The sequence below is a fragment of the Molothrus aeneus genome, chromosome 17, assembly GCF_037042795.1.
Source record: "Molothrus aeneus isolate 106 chromosome 17, BPBGC_Maene_1.0, whole genome shotgun sequence".
In the NCBI taxonomy this organism is placed as follows: Eukaryota; Metazoa; Chordata; class Aves; order Passeriformes; family Icteridae; genus Molothrus; species Molothrus aeneus.
Window position 1 is genome coordinate 14449289 of NC_089662.1, and position 22425 is coordinate 14471713.

Consider the following 22425-nt stretch of genomic DNA (forward strand, 5'->3'; position numbering starts at 1 on the left):
CTCTTACAGGAGGTTAGAATAAATAAATAAATAAGAAATCCCACACTTGCAACACGGTTTCCTAGAAAGCCCCCTGCTAGTTCAGCACTGCCCGGGCACCCTGAGCCGGCGCGGCCCTGAGAGGGTTCGTGACTCCAGTCAGCTGCTGGGAGCACGGAAATAACCCCCAGGAGAATGTAAACTGGCCATGGCTGCCACATTAAATCATCTCAACACGCGGCAAAGTGGGCTCGTTTTTCCCAGGGCTGTATTTATCACAGCTAGCAGGTATTCCAGACTGTCTCTCAGCACTGACCAGTTCCAACACGCCTCACTGAGAGGCTCCTGACAGCAAACCCTGCGGTCCCTCACTGCAGCCACTCCATCAGGGAGATAACTGCACACTGTACATGCTCACTTCAACACCTGCACCTGAGTGGCTCTCAGGGCCTGGCAGCACTTCCAGAAGGGAGAAAGCCACAGATTTGTGCCACTTCCACACTTTAGCAGTGCATTATCTTGCACGTTCCCAGAAGGAAGGCACTGCTGTCAATAAACCACAGCAACGCTGCACAGCCCAGCTGCTCAGATTCTCAGATTGCCTCGGTGTCATCTGCAATGGGTAAAAACTGATTTTTCAGTTCTGGTTCTTATGAGTGTTGCAACACAGACAGGGAAATCAAAGAGCTAAACTCTAGTATCAGGTTAAAGAATTACACGAGACTTCTCAAATTTCAGTAAGTTCAAAATATAGTTTGTCCTTGAAATTTATGACCCATAACAGAAGAAGTTCAGAGCTGCTGGCAGGAACATTCTACTTCTGCTGTTTTGTAGCCATGTACTCACTGCCAAAACAGGAAACAACTGAATGGAGTGTCAGCGTAAGAAAACAACTCAAGTTCCCCTCTTCTTCTTCACATCCATCTCTATTTTTCCTCCCAGATACTCAATCTGCTCCAGAAGTGCATCTTGGACATTATTGGAAGGATAGAGACGTTTAAGATTGTGAAATGGCTTTTTCTTGACAGCTGCTGTGCAAAAGCAGAGCTTTGCTATCTGTATCATCAAACAAAGTCAGTGCCAGGAAATAAACCACACTCTCATTAAAGTGTCAAGAGGTTCTAACTCAGTTGCTCTTCTTCTGTAAGAAAAGTAACCACTGCAATGAGATCCACATCTTCATTTGCCCAAACATTAGGGGTCTCTACATAAAGAGTTCTGGTTTAACCTCATCTCAAATAGACTGGTGCATCCCACAGACCAGATATCCACATAACTCCTAAAGGAATTTAGTCTGCCTAGCAAATCCAGACCTTCATTTGTTTGCAGTATGGGTTTTGTACGAGTTTAAAAATGTATCATTGCTGGCCCATAGGGCATTCCAGGCTCCACAGACTGACAACTGTGGTTATAAACAGTCCTGCTTTCCTAGATACCTAATATTTTCATTCTGACATCTCACAAGCCATCTAAGAGCATTATAGCTTTTACAGAGCTACCACCAAAAAAAACCACACACAAAACCCAAGGCTTTGGAGGCTTTGGAGGAGAAAAAAAAAGACATGAACCCTGCAAATGCTAGACCTAAGGGAGGGATAAGAAACACTTCTCACACCTTTCCATGTGCTGCATAACCGAGGTATTTCCTAGAATTTAGACAAGCCGCAAATGGCGTGTTTCAAATTGGAAACAAAAGGATAAGAAATGCCCCCACTGCAGATAGCTTACAGTTTCTCAAGGGGATCCCTGGCTTCATGAAATAGGAACCATGGAATGATTTACCACAGAATTTTTACCTATACTCACTCAGAGCCCTCTACTCTCTTTCAGAGATACTGTGCTGATAACCTCAGTTAATGTAAGAAAACAAGACTGTACTATCTCCCCCAAATCTTGCATAATCCATTACCACCATTCCCCAAATCTTGTGTAATCCATTACCACCATGTAATCCTAAGATAAATGAACTAATTTGATTAATAAGTAAATAAGATAATCAAATGTAAGTCTTGCTTCCTCATGAGGTAACACATTCAAGGTCTTACCAGTTAAAAGCTGAACTGATCTTTACAGATTCTTTTTCCTTTTCTCCCATTTTTAATCCCAGTGTATGTATCTGCTCCAAGACTCCTGGCTCTGAACACATCCTGCTCTTCTATTCAGCTGGGCATGCTGGCACACTGCCCAATGAAAGAATATGGATTTGCAGCATATCTGGGGTTACCTGCAGCTGAGGAGGAATCCGAAAGGCCACTGCAGAACCAGGTATTGTCCCAGCAGAGAAGGACATTATCACCTTCTGCCTCAAGAGAATCCAGGACATTGCTTAGGACTGGATCTACTGTCACAGTTGAAGGCTCCTAAATCAGTTGGGAAGATCATTAATACACTCATCTAATGACCTGTGCCAGCCCCACTGCAGGGAGCAGCAGCACAGACACAGAACAAGCTCTGTGCACTCCATCAGTAATATCACAAGTGAGTTTGAAAGCAAGCAGCCCTAGGTATCTGAGTTCCACTCTTCTTACTAAGCCTCAATGAAGGTTTTTAAAAAGAGCCTTCACTTCAGATTAAGAGGTGCACTTCACATGCACTGAGCTACAACCGAAACTCGTCTGTGGTGTTTGTGTCCTTTCACCTTTTCCTGGAAAGTGTGTTGACTAAAAGCCAAACAAACAGCACAGCACTTTAGCTGCTTAACAGACAAACACCGCAGTCATTTCACTCAGGACAAATATTTTCAAGAAACAAAATAAGATCGCCAATGCTCGATTCATTTTTCAAAAAAGAAATGGCGACATTTGTGTAGTCTCATCAGCGGTTTAAACTCACATAGATGCAGAACTATCACAGCATTATTTTTAATCCTTTTGGAGATTACATGAGTTTAACACATCTAGGTTACCAATTGGTATCTTAAAAATACTGGTCACAATAACAGATAACGAGACAAGTCCAGTAGTGACATCTGCTCATCTGTGACTTGCAGAATTTGCTAAAATACCAGAACTATCAAAGAAAAAAGGGCAGTTTGCCATTCCCAAGTGATCTTAGCCTTGCTGAGATAATTTTCAACATAAGGTACCATATGTGAGAGAGCTACTTGCCTAGCACAGCATGACCAAAGGTACAGAGAAAACCAAAGTCAGGCTGCAGAAGCATTCCAGGGGGGCTGTGCTCCAGAGGCAGCCCCAGCACCAGGGCCATTCCCACAACACAGCCCATACGAGCTCACAGCCCCCTTCCCAGGGAGTCATGAAATGAGCCACGGGAGCAGAACACAGCCCCGGGCTCCCAGCAGAGGTGATTGCCCAGACACTGCAGCTGCCAGGACACTCGATCCTGCTCCCTGCCCGGCTGCCAGCGCAGCGCCCGCTGCTGAACCCGAGGCCTCTGCTGGGACAGGAGCTGAAGGAGAGGGACAAGTGTTTGTAAAGCACTCCCGAACACCAGCCACACCTTCCTGGGAACACAACCTCACCAACTCATTAGCTTTCCCTTTCGGCCCTAATTGGAGCTAATTAGGGAGCAGCCATGAAGCACCAGGGAGTTTAGTCAGGAGTAAGAACGTGACTCCCTCAGGGACAGGTACAGCACCTACAAAGACACAAGACCTGAGCAGCATCTGTGGTGTGCCTAAAACTTCCAGCTACTACAAAGTCATCATCTCTCCTAACCCATCATTTTTGCTTATCCAGCAGAGATAAATTATTTGTCAAACTTTGGGACGTTCTGCAGTTCTAATCCTCAAGGCAATCCTAACAAGTCAGAAAAAGAGAAGGTTTTTAAATGGTCTCCTAGTGGTGATGTTGAGGTTTTTTTTCAGTTTGGTTTTATACCCATACATTTAGCACCAGGACAATTCCCTGGAAGGCATGTGATTCCCTGAATAAGATCCCAAGGATTTCTAACCCTGGATTTAGAAAACAGGACAATGCTTCTGACACTTCTCAGCCCATTCTGCAGCACTGTTTCTGTCGCAGAGAGGTGAGGGGGCTCCAACAGAAGTAAACAGACACCTCTCCTGAAAGGTGCCACTGACTACATTAAAGGGGTTACCAGTAATGAAGACCAAAGAAGTTTACATTACTACTTGAAAACAGGAAATAATCTGGGCTCAGAAATTCTGGAGGGTGCTCAAAGTAAGTATTACAAACTAGGTGGAATAAGTGATGTCTATACAGAGACAAAGTCAGAGCAAAACCTTCACCAGTGTCAGAGAGGCCTTACAGAACCACACGTGCCTCAAAACAAAAAATCTGAGCTGTCAAAGAGCTCCACACTTCACATATTTACTTATCAAGCTCTTTACAAATTCAACAACATGACTTGGCACCTTACAACACCTCCCAAAACCACAGGCAATGCAGTGAGTAATAGGGGAAGAGGAGACTTTGTTACACTCCAAGATTTATCATCAATTCCTTTTTGTTATGCTGTTAACACATCAATAGCATTTGCTGCAAAGGGAAAACATGGGCTGGTTGTGAGAACGTGCACACACATAACCCTTTGCTCATCTCAGACTCAGAGCTACAAAAACATACTTCTAGAGTTTACAAAGCAAAATACCACACATTTTTTCACATCACTGCTATTGTCCTTTGAATACCCTAATGTCAAGTTTGTTGTTGTCATTACATTCCAAAATAAACATCTCTGCCTTCTTGGACTGCTAAAACATTACAGGGCTTCAATGAGAATGAGACCTCATTCTAGAGCAGGGGTTTTGATCTCCACTCTTGCAAGCAGCACTCGTGTCCTCCCTGAGCAGTGGTGCCCCAAGCCAGCCCCAGCAAGGACAGGCAACACCCTTGGCTGCTCCCAGGGAGCTGCTTGTGCTTTCCCAGGGGGTTTGTTCCCAGCTGGGATGCTCCAGCTCCTCAGTTGCTAACTTACTGTCTCACGAGCATTTCGGGAGCCCAGCCCTTGGCTGTGCTGGGACAACTCTGGAGTTCTCCTTTCAGCAGGGAGGCCATTTCTCTGGGCAATTTGTTCAGGCTCTTTGTAGGCTCTTTTTCTCGCCTGGTTCCTGGAGGCAAGGGAAGAAAGCTTTAGATGAGCTCCCCTACCCCATCATGAGCACTGTGGAAAAAAGAACTGGCCCTGGAAGGGAGCACCATTCAGGGAATCCTGCACTCCTCTTGCAGTCCTGGTGAGAAACTCCTCGGAAATACAAAAGCACTTCTAGATCTGCTCTCAGTGGTGTATTTCTCTATTTTCCACGATGACACAAAGCCAGAAACAAAATGATTCTTACCTAGGAATCAGAACTTCTGGAGTTTGCCTCATTTTTATTTTCTTGGTCTGAGTTGGTTTGAAAGTCTCTTACCATCATGGAAACGGGATTTTGTGAAAACAGTAAATTTGTAAGCCTCATTTTCTACCCCTAACACTGACTAAAACTAAACTCAGATTTTATCTATTGTAATTTATAGGATAGAATAAGCAAGCTAGTGTTCACAGAAGAAAATACGAATCACAATGATTTTTCTTTAATACTTATCTGCAGTTAAATGAGCTATATATGCATTTAGAAAGAACAGCCAGTTGAAGCAGTTTTAGACACCAGCTCACCATATGCTATGTTAAAATTAGACTGATTTTTTTTTTAAAGGAATAAATTTATGCATGAAGTAGGTCTATTCAGTACACTCAGATTTTGAGGAATGCTTTTTCTCATCCAGTAATCTTTGCAGAAAGTTCCAAACAAAGCTTATTAGAAAAAAAGAAACTAGTTCAGAATGTGGTTTTGAAGCTATCTTCACAATATCTCACAGAACTGCAAACAGTTTGTTCGATTTTAAAGTAAGGGACTGGTTTCACTAAAAATGCTTATTGTCAGGGTGATAAATACAACAATATAATTTTTAGAAGTAATAACATGGGCATCATTGAAAACTAGAGACCTTGTAAGATGGCTAAAAATAGTAATTTGAATTCCTAGCTTAGTCAGCTTGGCCAGAAACGGCTGTGTTCACGGTAACCTGTAATTAGTTTGCGTATTGTAAGAGCCCCAAAGACTTTTCCCCTCTCCAAAACCTACTAAATTAGCCTTCACAGCACAGTGCTGTTACCACACCAGATGCAACAGAATATCCGGACTTGAGAGACTTCCCACTACTCTTTCTGTTTAATTTATAAAGGCAAATATTCTCATTTGATAAGGTAAAGGCCAACTCCCCTCCACCTGGAGCATTCAGAAGAGCCTGCCTTGAAAGGCAAAGACAAGCTCCAGTTCCCAGCTGCTTCAGATGAGAAAGAAAGGTCTTGGCTCTAACACAAGTAAACTGTTCATTATTTTGAAACACAAAGCAAAGTCAGAGTATGAAGCACATTTCTCTTCCCTCATGGCTAAGGGGTGTTCCTCTGCATAAATAATTTCATTCACACTGGGTACTGCAATGTGAATCTAAAAGCTAAACTGGACTTTCTAATGCATATACACAGGTTAATGAAATAGTCACAGCATTACTACAGTGGGACACATATTCAGATCATGTCAGTGTTATTTTTCTATTTAGAATGCTGTGGGACATGCAACAGCTATATTTCCAACTTTCTACTAATTCCATAAAAATTCTCCAAGATATAAGGTCGTATGTGGAGGAAGTACTAAAACACACCAGAAAGGGAGTGGAGGAATTGTTATATAGGAAATTGTGAACTCTGCTTTACCTATTAAAAATATCATTATCTACATCTTCTTCAGTGGCAAACTTCATTTCCTTGAAGCTGTTTGTACCATGCCTTGCTTTACTCCTGAGAGGCAGACTTTAAGTCAGATGCACAAGGGGGGAAACTGAATTTATTTAGTATCAAGGAGCCCCATGCATTCAAAATGATGAAGCATATATTACATAGGCACCAGCTCCCTAATGTAAGTGGGTCTGCATTCTATCTGTTCCCTACAATCAAGGGTATAAGACCAAACTCCAGCAAGTTCTAATCTATGGCACAAGAATGTTTCACCATGTTGGCCATTAGTAAGTAGACAGGCAATGGAACTAGAGAATCATTCTGCCAAAGCATGCTCACTACACTGTTACTAAAAGCTTTTTATCATTTCCAACCTAACAAGATTCCATGAGTTTAAAGAGAATGTACAATTACCAGGATTGCACAATGCAGGTTCATGCCTCTGCATGCAGGGAAAGGTCAAACTCGAGCTTTGCTCCTACAGCAGAACCAGCAACCAGCCCTGCTTCCAGCAGCTTTGGTTCTCAGCACACTGCCCAAATCCCTCTTTGGGAACCTAAAGTAGCTGTAACTGCTTAACTACCATCTCCAGAAAGAAGTTTTAAAGTATCTTTTCTTAAGAAAGACTTTCAGACAGCAATTGAAGGAACTTGCTGGATTACAAATTTGAATGAACAGCTTCTTTCAGCTGGGATCTGTTTAACATGGGGTTGCAGTTATAATTACAGATGCCCACTCCACTGTACTTAGAATATTCAAATTTGGAAAGGAAAATCGTAGTGATGATTAAAACCATACTGAATTCACTGAATGGTGCAACCTACAGGTTGCCAAGCTACTGCAATGCACACAAAAACCTGCTGAGAACAAACAGTACTGCTGAAAACAGATGTTAGATAAAGCAGAATTAGGATACTCCTGCTTTTCCACATGACTGTCTAATTTCTGTTTAGGAAAGCAATCTAAGTAAGCTAGGTTAATATTAAACCTTACAGCATTCTGAGCTGCTCAGCTCCCAGGCCCAAACACAGTTTGGGCTCAAACACCACCCCAAACCAGCCAGCTTACAAGCTAAAATGTATTCAGTATTTTTATTTCTCCAAGCTGCAAAGCAATGCTTCAAGACACTGACAGAACCAATCCTGTGTTATTATAGGATGTTTTATCTGTCACTACAGGGACAGAGAGCTTTCATGCCCAGCTGTACAGGACATCTTCTCATCTGAAAGCAACTGAGAGTTTATAAAAATAAATGTCAGTGTTAAACAGGGACATCACATAATCAAGATAAATGCTCACAGACCTCCTAATGCAGGACAGATTCACACTCTGCACTCCAGCACATGAAAAAGACTTCAAAACTTGACAAGCCAGGCCTTCAAAGGACGGGTGAATGCTCCCCATGCTAATGAAACAGACTGCAGTGAGAGTCAGTTGTGTGCCTCAGATGAGATAAACAGTTCTGCCACTTCATACATCTACTCATCCTGCTACTTAAAGAGAATTAATTCTGAGAACTAAACCAGCTGATTTAGCACAGCCAAGCAACTCTCACAGCTTCTACCTCTTGTCGTGGCAGTGTCTCTCTGGAAACACATGACTCCCATTGCTTCCAGCCCTCCTTGGCAGCCCAGGCAGGGCTGCACTGAGCCCACCACACCCCAGGCTCCACCAGACTCTTGCTCATCGTGTTCCACTTCCTGCCAGCCGAAGCCAGTTATCAGCTGTGACTAAACGTGCTTTATCACTTGATGTCTACCTCAAATCCTCATTTGCAACTGTAGAACAGATCTGGAACACTTACAGAAAAAAAAATAATACTGAAAAATGCAGTAAATATCTTTAAATAAACCCTTCACATCTATCACAACCCTTTTCACTCCCCACTTCCAAAAGACAGCTACACCAAAGGCTTCTGAGCACTAATCCACAAATAAAGGTTATCAACAATCAGAATCACACACAAATGCCTCCTTTAATATCAACACTGCTGACAGCAAAGCATTTCTAGATTATATTATTCTTCTGTAAGTATTTCAAGACAATTTTGCCTGTAGAGAGAGAGTTTAATATGCAGAACGCATTTTTAGCGAAGACTTTGGAACAAGAAAACCCAAAAGATGTAGATGTTATTACATGAAAGCAATAAATGTTTGAATGCTTGCTCCTAACTGGGTAGTAATATTAACTTATTTAGCTATTCTTACAAGATAACAAGCACATAACAGTTTTACCACCCCAAATTCCATGTGGTAGAGAACTCAGCAGGCAGAGCAGCACACAAGGAATGTCCTGCTGTAGCCAGTCAGTCACAGAGGAGTATCCTGTGCACTGGACTGTGTGGTGACCAAGCAAAGCCTTGTCTGACGGGCTTGGCTCCCAGTGGAGGCCCCTGATGGTCAGCTTTACACAAATTAAAACACAAAATCAATGACAGATAAGACATAAGTCAGTAGTTTCCATGAAACCTTTCTGCTCTGTCTGCTTCCTGACAGGCTCTAAAAAGACTGGTAAGATTAGACCTCTCTACTAATGCTCTCACGTGGGCTAATAAATCCAGCAACTCAGCAGCTCTAAAGATTTCACATATTTTCAACCTCCTGTTCCAATCTTTTGCCTCTGCTGAGCACCAGATCAGTCTGATGGACACACAGGGCAAAGAAGCCACAGAAGCTGAGGGTGCCTGAAAAGAGCCCCGTCCCTGAGCCCCGCTCCAGAGAAGGGCTGAGCACTGTGGGCTTCACCTCCAAGTGATCAGAGCTTCCCTCTCCCCAGGCAGCACTGCCCAGCCCGAGGCTGCCGTGCCAACGGGAGCCAGGTGCCACATGCTGCCCTGGTTTATCTCTCAGCAGGTGTGTCAGTTATCAGGCATTGCTGGAGAGCAGAAGGCAATGATTCCCAAAGGGAAATCATTAATGAGCCAGGCAGGTAAGGCTGCTCAGTGCCAGAGAGCACTGCCCCAGTGCTCACTCCAACCCCAGCCCTGCCACTTTAGTGCCCTACTGATGCCACCCCAGCTCAGGGGACGGGCAGGGATCAGAGGCAGGGGTTTCTTGCTTCCCAACACACACCGTCCTGCACACACTCCCTAGGAAACAGCACCAGGGCAGATCTGCTCTGCTCATCAAACACCTGAGGCCAGTTCTGAGAAGGTTTCAATACTGGGAATGAAAAAAGTACAGGCTGAAACACGATTCTTGTTCATGACACCCCACAGACCACAAAGTTCTAGGTAGCAGCTGCAATTTACTGTGAAAATCCTCCACTGGCAGAAGCTTAAGAAAGAAGTGACTGTTGATTTCCAATTTAATTAAACTCTTAAGGAAGAAAACAAAACCATTTTCCAGAGCTGGGTAGCTGTCCACCCCCACTCCTTTACTGGGTAGAGAATTCCCCATATCTCTTCCACTTCTGGAAATATGGGGAAATTCTGTCAAATGTGTCAATCTGTATTTCAGCTGGTGAAGAAGCTATGTAGTATTTTTCCAGTTCTTGCTCCCATGACCCACCCTTTCCTTCTTTCCAAAAGAAGTTCCTCTTACTAAAACCTCTTGCTTGTGTCAGAGTTGTGTTTTTCCTGTAGCCCCCATCTTTAGTCACTGATGGCTGTGCAAATGTTAACAAAGGAGATACAATTCCACGTGAGGATGGCAGAGGTTTAGTCCTACTTCCAGCAGCTGCAATGACTGTACAGAAGACTGGAAAAAATAGGCCACACACAGTAAAATGGAACTGAGATCTTCTGAACGAGCATGGGTTATTTTTCCTGTCAGAAAAAGGAAGTATACTCTTCCTTAGTCAAAGATGCATTTTTAAAATAGATTTCACATTTTACTTCCTGCCATCGCATTAAAAGGTCAGGCTGTTTATGTTACTGTAACCTGTTACTGCGGGATCAGGAATGGTATAAACAAGCAATTCTCATTGAACTGTGCACAGGGGAAGAAGGTTATGAGAACATTCCTCTTTATGTGTAGAGCACTTGTTCCATATAAATATAAAGAATCTGAGAAACAGAGTGGCTTTTGTAGGATGGCTCTCAGCATCAAGTACTTGATGCATCAAGTACTTGACAGGAGCAGCATAAAATTCTGGGAACTTCAGATACAAGCAAAAGCACCTGACAGATCACAAATATAATAGCTGCTTTAGGTTCAGTACTATGTAGCAGCATTTTGAACTAGCAATTATTTTAGTCCACGAAGTACAGAGAGCTGTCAGCCCAGAGGGGAAGGTTTCCTCTGCCTGCAGTGAGGTCTGCCCAGCCCCACACTCACCCCTGTACTCCACAGAAGTTTTTCTGTAATTGCCTACACTGGCAGAATGCAAAATCTGCTGTATTCTTGCTTTATTTTCTATTTCTATTGATGTAGAAACTGTTTTAACCTTCTAAGGAAAAGAAAAAGTCTGCACAGAACAATGTAAATCTGATTAAATGATCTCTTCATCATTAGTGAAACAGGTAAATCTTCACCACTGATCTCTTCACCCTCAGTGCTGAAGGTGACTTTTGACCCCTTAAACTACAAGTTCCTAAAGCATCCACAACGACCAAGAGCTGAGATAACTGTTCACATGGAAAGTGTACAGAATTAAAAGTAAGAAAAAATAGAAAAAGATTTCAAAAAGTTTCATATTATGCCTGCTTATTTTCCTTCCGAACCAGGATGTAAATTTTTCTACTGTTCTATGAACCTGCTTTGTTAAATGCAGAAAATGCAACCCAATTTGAAAGTAGATCAGCTATCATTATTAGCAGAATCACATGCATTTCCAAGAATCGCTTTTACCAGTTTTTCTTGGTATAATATGACAGGCAAGCTGTTGAATCTTAGCTCTATTCTGCGTGGGTGAGAGAAAAAGCACATCTGAATTCACAGAGCATGGTAGAAAATGAACTGGCATTTGTACTACACGATCTACAAAGTGAACACACAGAGGCATTTGGATGCTCTATCAAAGTGCCTCTCCCAGTCAAACCAGCAAGGGCATGTCTCCTGGCACCAGGGAGAAAAAACCACCTCTGCAAATCAACATGAAACAAGCTGACCAATGACTAAAAAAACCCCAGAAAACCTCAGTGGTAAGCACTGCAAACATCCCAGCTCAGGGATCAGACCAAGTCTGTGTTCATTGTGAACACTGCAGAGAAGCAATCACTGGGTAAGGAAGCACTGAGTATCCTCAGGTATTTAATGAGGCTAAATTCACAACCCAAGCAGATACTTAGGTCATGCAAGTGACACTGATCTAAAACCTGGTAATTCTCATGTCTACAAGAAAGTAGCAGTGATATTTCAGTGGAAGCCACATCTTTTGAAGACTCAACTAAAGAGAACCTTTGGATAAAGTCCATTTGCAAAGCAAGTATTAGGAAGGGAAACATTTAATTTTAATGTTTAGTTAACTATAGGATGAACTGTTATTTCAAACCTACCCAGCACATTTAGAAAGTTATTTTAGTTTGAAAAATATTTGGTCTACCACTACCACATTTTATTCTCTGCTTACAAGGGCTATTTCTATTTGAAATTTACCATCATTTGGCATGTGGCCAACACTGCTTTCTCCTTAACAGTTTTCTTCCATACATCTGTGCTTCCAGCACACAGAGGAGGCAATAGTACCATGTGCAAGAACACACTAACACCATAAAACCCTGCAAAAAATGTTCAGAAGCAGGCGAGCACTGTGTGTACATTGTATAATTTCTAAATTTTTAGCAAATGATAACCACAACAGGCTCCATTTTTCCATGCTCTGCTTCCAGCAAGACTATCACTGAAGTTCTGGGTTCAAGTATTTAGATTTTAAACTCTGTAGAAAAAGCAAGAGTAAGTGGCTCAGGTGGCTTTATATATATATATATATATATATATATGTTTTATATATTACCCAATCTCAAATCTGCCAGCAGCAGACACAACTGGTGCTGCTCGGAAAGAGAGAGGCAGCAGTAAAATCTAACCCAGGCCGCAGAGCGCCCTGAGCCAGCCCCGGGGCACAGAGGTGCCATCAGCTGCAGCTGAACAGCAGCTCTGCTCTTCAGGAGGGTGGGATCCTGACTTTGTGAGCCACACGTCACTAACCCTGCCCACGTGCAGGAAGATCAGTGTACAGCACAGGAAAACATGGAATATCTTCAGCTGCTTGAAGGAACAGAGACTCCCTACAACCCTGAGTCTAAAACCAGCTTTCCACAACCAGAGCCAATTATGCTGAGCCTCAAATGAATCAACAGAGCACGAATTAAGCAGTGGCAAGGCACTGCATGCAGAGACCTGCAGCTAGAACTGGCAGAATAAAGCACAAAGATGCATTTATGAGAAGTCATGTTCATGCCACAATTTATCTGCTGCTTAGCACCCAAGCAAAGGAGTAACCCAACTGCTTTCAGACTGCAGCCTGCACTCCTGCTGCAGCTTATAAACCAACAACCCTTGTAGAGCTTCCTGTCCACTGACTTTAAATACACAACACAGCCACACTGTTACAATTCTTCAGGGTCAACCATTTCACAGTTTACTTTCAGCATCAAAATCCACCTACATAAGAAAATATTCTACAAATATTTTTCCAGAGACAGTGAATACCTAAAAAACTTCCCATGCCTTTTCTGTCTTGACATAGGGATATCCAAAATGTCCATGATATCTTTCTATCTTCCTCCCACAATCTGAATGAAGTTCATTAATTTTCATAATTTGTAGTATTTTAGTTTAGCTTAGAGAGGTTTGAAAAACTAATGTTCACATTAATATTTGGTTAAAAGACCCTTAAAAATTAATAGAGAAACTGAGAACAGTTATTCACAGGCCTCAAACCCAACTCCAACTGCACTTCAGCTTTCCAGAGATAGGTAGTTCTGTTTTCAGGATACTCACTTCCAAACATGCTGGAAAATCTCAACTATATCCAGTTCTTATTATGAATTCCACTAACTATAAAAACTAGAAAATAATGCTCATTTTAGTTTCATTTTGCTACCTTCACATGGAAAACTCTGCATGAGCTGTCCCCAAATGACAGCTCTGCCTCCATCCATAGTGAATGGAATCCCCAGTTGAATGGTACATCAGTAAATAATTCAGAGGTATTTTTACTGCTCCTGAGAAGCACATCCATGTTAATATCATTGGCCAACATGCTAAAGTCAACATATCTGGTTTATATAAACACAAGAAGCAACTCTACCTGTACTTGAGGGATGTGTTTTTAAGATAATATCTCATTCTATCACCCTGTGTAAGAAGTTAGAAACTGAAATACCTCCTAAAGTTCTGAAAGACTTCTGCATGTAAAATTACTATGAAAATCTGATACTGCACTCACTGTGAGCAAATGACAACCCAGTGTTGTTTTGATATTCTGGACAAATATTTACTTTTCTTCCCTGCTTTAAAAGCCTAAACTGTGCTTTCCTTAGCTTTGGGGTATGGGTTTTTTGTTGTGACATCTCCACAGTGAATGCTTCCCATTCCAACAGATACTTCTAATGATATTTCTGCAGGGTGCATATCATTCACTTACCCTTAAGCATTTGTTCTCTGTTGCACACCTTTACCACAGTTAGCACACATGGTAAAGCTCACATTCCTCTAACTCACTGTTTCATGGAAGAGGATTTTAATTTGAATGTGCCTTTCTTATGCTTATGTTTCCCTAAAATACAAGCAACAGCCAGAACCTAGCAATTATTTTTCTCACTTGGGTCCCTGAACAACCTCCACAGGATCTCATGGCTCACAGTTCTTGTAACAAGTAAATCTAGAGGAAAGTAAGGGATAGAAATAGGTATTAAAAACCAAATAAACATTCCGTGAAACCCCAGAGTAAGAAAACACAAAGAAGTTCATCACTGCTCACCCTGTTCTGACCAGCAGTACAGAGAATGGTTCCATATTGTGCAGTGCCCAAGACATGATCATCACAAAATCACCTAAACAAGGTCTGCATTTTGAAATGTTTGTGTCCCCATCCTGGGATTACTTCTGCTGAAAAAAGAAGGTAATCTAAATTCTATTCTTTCACAGCTGTACTATCATAGCTGAACACAGCTTCCGCTTGTCCAAAGAAAAGCAGCATGGACAATTTTAACCCTTGCAAGTCATGTGGCACCCAGACACGTCTCCCGTGGCCACTCCTCCCTGTCTGCTGCTGGCTCCTCCTGGAGATGCTGGGCTGCATCTCGAGATAACAGACTGGGACAAGGAACACGGGCCAGATGCAGGATGCTTCACCTGCAGCACCGGTGAACATTTCTGCATTTCTGCAGTTACAGTCATAACACTGAGGTACCAGGAGCCGTGGCACAATTACCCTGGGGGAAGATGTTTTTCTGCACCAACCACATACACTGCTCTACTTACTGCATTCTTCAGCAAAAACCAGCGTTGTAGGAAAACTGTTTTGTTAATGTCACAGCTCAGACACCAAAAGCACAGTTTATAGAGAAGTACCTTGTTCTTCCAGATGTACATGACCTGCCAAGATGCCATTTTCAACAGCTTATTTAAAAGCAGGATGCAGTTGAGAAACTGAATCTCATGACATAGATGCACATATTTACTAATCAATCAGGGGGAAAAAACCAAGTAAAAAACCCACCCCCTGTGCTTGTCAATAGTTGGATGCAAATCAAAGAATCACTTTAGTCCTTTTTTAAATTGAATTTTAGTCCTCAATCAAAGCTCATGCTGTGCCACAGTTTGAGCAGGCCACTGAGTCATATCATTCAAAGAGAGCAGGACTAAAATATCACTGAATGCTGATCCCTCATTGAAAATGGGCCATTCTCTAATTCTACTTAGATATTTCACTTCTGTAATTAAATTGTACCTGTAGAAATGTACCACTTCAATTACAAAGCTCTATTACTCAAAATCATTTCCTGAGCACTAAGCCTGCAACACACCAAATCATCCAGAACAGTTCAGCAAAAACATAACGTCATATATCCACATGACTTTCAACTGATACAGTCAGCATGCACTGACACTCGGCAGGGAAGGGAAATGTAGGAGATGGACCTTCCGAAAAGCAGGCTCAACATGTCATGCTTATTCTCTAAATGCCAGACAACTGGAGATGTTCACCCTGCAAGCTACTGATGTTAAAACTTGCCTGCTGCGATTCTGAAACTGAAGTCCATTTATTTCACTTTTACACACCTCCTTCTCTCAGTGGTCTATTGCCAGAGAAATTCACACTGAAAGAAGCGAAGCTCAACGTCTGTGCTGCAAACGTGAACTTCGAGTCATTCATTTATGCAATATACCAGCTTAAACATTCAAATGGATGTTACAGCAACGCTGCCTGATCTGACTGAACACATCCGCCCAGTCATTCATGTATTTCAACTTCTCTTAAACTTCATTTTAGATAAAGGTGTGAAGAACTTTTAAAGATAAAAGCACTAACTTGTGTGGCTTGTACGTGAAGCTGGATCCAGAAGGCAAATACTGTTGCAAGCATTCACGTTTGCAACAGGGTTGTTTTAAATATCACCAAAAAAAAATCTATATGCAGTAAATGACACAATAAAAACCCAGTACCAGCTAGCTGCACAAGTATTGCTAATACGCTGCTTCAGGCTCTGTTCTATGATTAAGGTGACTGAAAAGCCAAACGCATTTGATGCCCCCTTCGCGGCTCCTCCGTTCTAACCCAAAGACAAATCTGGCGGATCGGCTGCCCCGGTTCGGGAGGGGCAGCTCGAGCAGCGCTGCGGGCCGATGTCCCCGCGGGGCTCCAGGGCTGAGGATGTGCCCGCGGCAGCTGCTCCGGCTCCGGGCGGGCAGCGCCGAGCGGGGCTGCCCCGCCGGGACCCGCCCGGGGAGCGGGGCAGCTCCCGGCGCCCCCTGAAGCGGGGAACGAGCGGGGAGCGGGGGCGGCGGTGCCCGGGCAGGGCAGGGCAGGGCAGGGCTGGCCTCGGGGCCGGGGCAGCGGCGGCGGCATCGCGGGCAGCGGGATGGAGGGACGGGAGGGAGCGCTGCCGGCCGGGCCGGGCCGGGCAGAGCCGGCGGGCGCCGCCCCTCACCTGGTAGATGGCGGGCCAGCTGGCGGCCTGGTCCAGCCGCTGGAACTCCTTCTCGATCTCCATGGCGGGGGCCTGGCCCCCCGCGCCGCTCCGGCTGCAGCTGCTGCCGAGGCCGCGGCGGCTCTGCCCGGCCCCCGCCCTCCCGCTGCCGCCGGAACTGCGCACCCGCCCCGGCGACGCGACGTCCGGGGCGGCGGGAGCGGGGCCGGGCCCGCCCCGCGGCCCGGGGGGCTGCGGGGGCCGCGCCGGGGGCAGCGCGCTCCGCCCGGGCCGCCGCCGAGCCCGCGGGCCCGCGGCCGCCGCCGGCTGCGAGCGGGGCGGGCCCGGGGGGCCCCTCAGCCCCCGCGGCCCCGGGCCGGCCCCGAAAACGGCGGCCCCGGCCCGGCGGAGGGGCCGCAGGGCGGCGGCGATGGCGAGGACGCGGCGGAGCGGGGCCATTCTGCCCCCGGGCCGGGCTGTCCCGGCCGCCAGGAGCGGCTCGGGTCGGCTCGGGTCATTCATGTGCTGCCGCCGCAGCGCGGCCCGCGGTCCTGGCGTGCTCCTGCGGGCAGGGCGGCGCGGGGACGGGCACCGAGGGCACCGGCCGAGGGGCCGCAGGGCCGAGTCCGGCAGCGCACAGGGCTGGGATGCGGGTCCGGGGCTCGCTCAGCCGCCGGCAGGACATTGATTCTCTCTTGCTGCAGACAGAAGATGGAGGGGCTTTCCGCTCTTACACGGCCTGCAGAACGAAGTCACTCGTGTCAGTTTCCCCGTGCCTTTTGATGTAAGCTCCGGATGGTGTTGGATCATCTGTTCTCGGCGCTTGCATTCCTGCTCCGAAATGGCCATTGCTACCCAGGTGTTATAGTCCTGTCCGAGGAGGCAAACCTGTCAGTCTACCTCAGCTTTTCCATAAGGCCATTCATTTCCAAATGCAGTTGTAGCCTACACATCTCAGAAAGCCCTCATCCACAGTGCTGAATTTGAAATCCAGGTATTCCAACCATACAGACATAGATACTCCAAGTCATATATCCCAAACAAATTGATATTTGGTTGAAGATTTCACAGAGTAAACTAGAAAATCAGTGTATCTTACATTTCTTCATAAATCTCTGTCCATCACAATGGCAAGGTGTGTGACAAGTAACAGTTTAAATATGTCAGTCTGGTTCAAGAAATTATTTTACTAAATAACTGGAAATTTTTGAGCGGATAGACTACTTCATAAATATTTGCTTTTATCTGTATATGCCCATATAAAAGAAGTAAGAAGCAATTTGCAGAGTGGCACACATTGTGACTCTTGCTTTGGTGAAGCACAGAAAATTGATGGATGTGCTACAGAATTCTGGCTTTCCTTTTACATGCAACGATATCCAGGGCTAGAAAAATGAGACCCTCACAATATGCAGATACCAATTTATGCCAAATCCTAGAATCATTTGGGTTGGAAAATCCCTCCAAGACCATCAAATGTAAGCTGTGCCCATCCCCACCTTGTCCCCACCCCAGAGCTCTGAGTGCCACCTCCAGGAATTCCCTGGACACCTCCAGGGATGGGCACTCCAACCCTCCCTGGGCAGTTCCAGTTCCTGAGCCCCCTTTCCATGGGGAAATTCCTGCTGTGCCCACCCTGAGCTGCCCTAGCCCAGCCTGAGGCCGTTCCCTCTCCTCCTGTCCCTGTTCCCTGGAGCAGAGCCCGACGTGGGGCTGTCCCCTCCTGGCAGGAGCTGTGCAGAGCCAGAAATTCCCCCTGAGCCTCCTTTGCTCCAGGTTCAGCCCCTTCCCAGCTCCCTCCGTCCCCTCACAGGACACTCCAGACCCTTCCCCATCTTTGTGGATATGCTCCAGCATGAAAGCTTTATCTCCTTGGCACCTTGTGCCCGCAAGGTTCAGGTACCCAGTCCTGGAGGGGACACTGGGATGTTCAGGGTTGGTCAGCCTGGTCAGCTGCGCCCTTTGCTGCCTGATCAGGGCGGGAGCAGCAGCAGCTGTGAGGGGCCCGTGTGGCCGCAGGGTCCGCGCGGGGAGCGGGACAGGAGCCGGGCAGCGGGAACAGCGGGACAGAGGGGACAGCGGGGACAGCCGGGCAGTGTCACACGGCAGCGGGGACAGCCGGGCAGCATCCCTCGGCAGCGGGGACAGCCGGGCAGCGTCCCTCGGCAGCGGGGACAGCCGGGCAGTGGGGACAGCCGGGCAGCATCCCTCGGCAGCAGGGACAGCCGGGCAGCATCCCTCGGCAGCAGGGACAGCCGGGCAGAGGCATTCCGCTGGGACAGACCTGCCAGGAGGCAGGTGAGCAGAGATGAGAGTGACGACAAGGAGATGCGACATCAGAGACCGGGCTGGGACTCAATGCCGGGCCGGGGATCAGCGAGCCGCGTCAGTCCCGTGGTACCTCAGGTGTGTGAGAGCTGGGGGGGGGGCCTCAGGTGTGTGTGAGAGCTGGGGGGGGCCCCTCAGGTGTGTGAGAGCTGGGGGGTTACACAGGTGTGCGCGAGCCAGGGTCCATCAGATGTGCGCGAGCCCGGACCCCTCAGGTGTGTGCGGTCTGGGGTTTCTCAGGTGTGCACGGGCCCGGGTGCCTCAGGTGTGCACGGGCCGGGGTCCCTCAGGTGTGCGCTGCCCCGGGTCCCTCAGGTGTGCACGGGCCGGGGTCCCTCAGGTGTGCACGGGCCGGGGTCTCTCAGGTGTGCACGGGCCGGGGTCTCCTAGGTGTGCACGGGCCGGGGTCCCTCAGGTGTGCACGGGCCGGGGTCTCTCAGGTGTGTACGGGCCGGGGTCCCTCAGGTGTGCACGGGCCGGGGTCTCTCAGGTGTGTACGGGCCCGGGGTCCCTCAGGTGTGCCCGGTCCGGGGTCCCTCAGGTGTGCACGGTCCGGGGTTTCTCGGGTGTGCCCGGCCCGGGCCCCTCTCCCCAGCCCGCAGCCGCGTTGCTGTCCCGGCGGAGCTCCGGTGAGGAGCCCCGGCAGAAGCCCCGCGGCGGCCGCGTCCCGCAGCCCCGCAGCCATGGCAGGAGCCGCTCGCTGGGTGTCACTGCTCCATCGCGGTGCTGCGGGATGCAGGGAGCGCTGGAATCCAGCCCTGCCCGCCGCCCGCGGCCCCTCCCGCAGCAGCGCCGGGGCCGGGTGGGCACGGCACAGCTCCTCCTCGTGCAAGTCTTTATTCCCTTCCATTCCTCATTGTGAAAATGTACTTTGCCAGTGGCCGAATATTTCAGTCTTAAATGCTTCTGCAGGGAAAATTTGCCCTGGCAAAGTTTGGCTTGTTTTGTAAGGTTTCTTTGGTGGCTTCTGAACTATTTCCTTCTATCCTTTCTTTGTAGGAAACAGTAAAAATAAAAATTAAAAAAAAAATTAAAAAAATAAAAACCCCAAAACCAAACCAAACCAAAACAAACAAACAAAACCCCAAACATCTTACAATACAATTTATTGATGGTTGGGATAGAATAGGAAAGGTAATAGGAATGTCTGGATGGAATTGTTACATCTGTTTTCATGACATTTCCAGTCCTGGCTTGCAATGGAAAAAGGGTAAATTAATCTCTGGATTTATAACTTCAGCTGAAGCCAGAGGGGGTTTACCCCAGTGCTGAATTGGACTCAACTGGCTCCACGGTTTTGGATACCTGTCCCAGTAGAGCTGAAGGTCTGAAATATATTCCAGCCAAGAATATGGGCTGGAAACGGCCACTTGGATCAGACATCTGTGCCCTACAAACATGTTCACCCTTTAATACATATTTAATCCTCAAATTGTGCCTCCACACAAATGCAGAGCAGCAAAAAATTTCCTAACAGCTTTTATGAAATTTATGATCTACCTTACAAAATACTAAAAGTTGCAAAATCTGCTAAGTATTGCAGGGAAAAAAAATAAACACAGAAGAGATTAAAAGTATTACTGGTGACTTAGATCCATATAATAATGCACGATTAGGTAAATGAAAATGATCTGTGGTCTCAGGACACAACCCTTCTTGCACTTTGCACAGAGGAAGGCAGTCCCTTCCCAAAATAATTCCAACCTGTGCAACTTAAGGCACACTGTTTTTTCATCCCAGTATAGTCTGATTCAGAAGTTTTGGTTTTCAAATTGTCCACTAGAGCCTGACCCTTGAAATGTCCCCCTTGAGAATCCAGGGGAAAGGGTTGGATTGAGTTACTTATTTCTACTTCAAGGAATAGGCAGGTGCTTGTCCAAACTCAATCCTACATTTCATATCCTCTGTTCATCCTGCACAGCTCCAAGCAACTTATGGAGAAAGTTGGGAATACACAAATGCACAAACTGCGCTGTGGAGTGGGGTGTGACTGCCCAGGGCTCGCTGCTCTGGCAGCTCTCAGGCTTTGGCTTTTGTTCTGCATGGGATGGGATGGCACCTGAAAGTTGTAAACAGGACTAGGATACCAAAAACTCTGCTACTGCCTCTGTTAAAGGAAAATAACTTGTGTGTGTGTGTGTGTGCCTGGGCAGCTTCTGCTGGTTCGGATCTTTTAGAGCCCCCATGGCTTTGCAGGGTGGTTCATTCCCTGCTGTGGCAGGAGCAGGTAGAGGCAGAAATCTTTAATCAGGGCTGTTATGACTCTCTCACCGTTGGGTGGCACTCCAGTCCTTACTGCTCGTGGTGATCACAGCCTGGATTTTACTCATACACAGGATTTTTAAGTCAAGTAATAACGATTAGGAAGACTTTTTTATGGCTAATGTGATAATAGAGTACAGTTACACTTGCAGAGCTGGCTTTAGTTTCACAGCATTAGGCTTTAGGGGGTCTGTGTTGAAATCTTGCTAGATTGTTTAGTTTTCTAAATAAAGATTTCCAAATGCAGTTGGTTCTGTCACGAGGGACTCAGGTGTGATGGACTATCTAGTGTCAGGAGAGATGTGTGTGTGTTTGATTGGAAGGTAATTTATCCCCAGGCTTTCAGCCACTGTTTCATGCTTTATGCAGTGTTTTAGATGAATGAGAGAATGTTTTCAGCAACCCTTTCCTTAGGTGATCCTTTTTCCTTGCAGCAGATGCAGCATCCCTGACTGTGGAATCATTTCACCTCCGCTTCCAGGGCTCCAGAACAGTGAGTGCTCCACTCTGCACATCTCTAGTCTGGCAAGCAGAAATATTTTTCCCCTCACACTGAAGATACAAATGTTCAATGTCTGCATTTCATTCAAAGTTGTGGCTGCTGGTTTTACAAATGCAGGGGAGCATTAGCTATGTGGTTACTGACACAGCACAGGCTTTTCCCGAGACAGGGGTGTCCTTGGTGGCACTGCGAGCACAGCATGGCAGGCAGGGCAAGCAGCTGCTGCAGATTTACCTGGGATTCCTGCAGGGTTTTGCAGTCTGCCCTGAGTTCCCTGCTGCCAGCAGCCTTAGCTTGGAGCAAAGTGAGCTCTGTCCATGATTTGCTGACTGCACTTGAGGCTGGGTGTCCAAGGCAAAGCGTGTGGCAGCCATACCGACCGAGCCTCACCTCCTCTGCCACCTGCTGCTGGTTTCTGTGGTACCCCAGCCCTGCAGCTCTGCCAGCCCCAGGGTTTATGCAGCTGCACTGGGGAATGGAGGTGGGAACACAGCTACTTTGGAAAAGACCAAAACCCCCCAAAACCACCACCACCACCACCAAAAACCACACCCCACAAAAAAAAAAAAAAAAAAGAGTTTTCTTCTGGATTAGTTTTAAGAAGGATGAGGTCTCTAGTACAGTAAACCACATGGCA

The 22425-nt window shown here is 46.3% G+C and overlaps 1 protein-coding gene across 2 annotated transcripts in view; it reads right to left on the reverse strand.

Moving 5' to 3' along the window:
• Nucleotides 1-16842, reverse strand: part of PTPN1 (protein tyrosine phosphatase non-receptor type 1) — a 31181-nt gene extending 14339 nt beyond the window's left edge. Inside the window, exon 1 of one of the 2 annotated variants that reach the window (XM_066561359.1) lies at nucleotides 16718-16842. In XM_066561359.1, the coding sequence (XP_066417456.1) occupies nucleotides 16718-16780 (63 nt within the window). In that variant the 5' untranslated portion in view covers nucleotides 16781-16842. Of the gene's footprint in view, nucleotides 1-4878; nucleotides 4913-16717 lie in introns of those variants that run through there. The other variant, XM_066561360.1, reaches the window with a different exon arrangement.
• Nucleotides 16843-22425: the final 5583 nt, after the last annotated feature.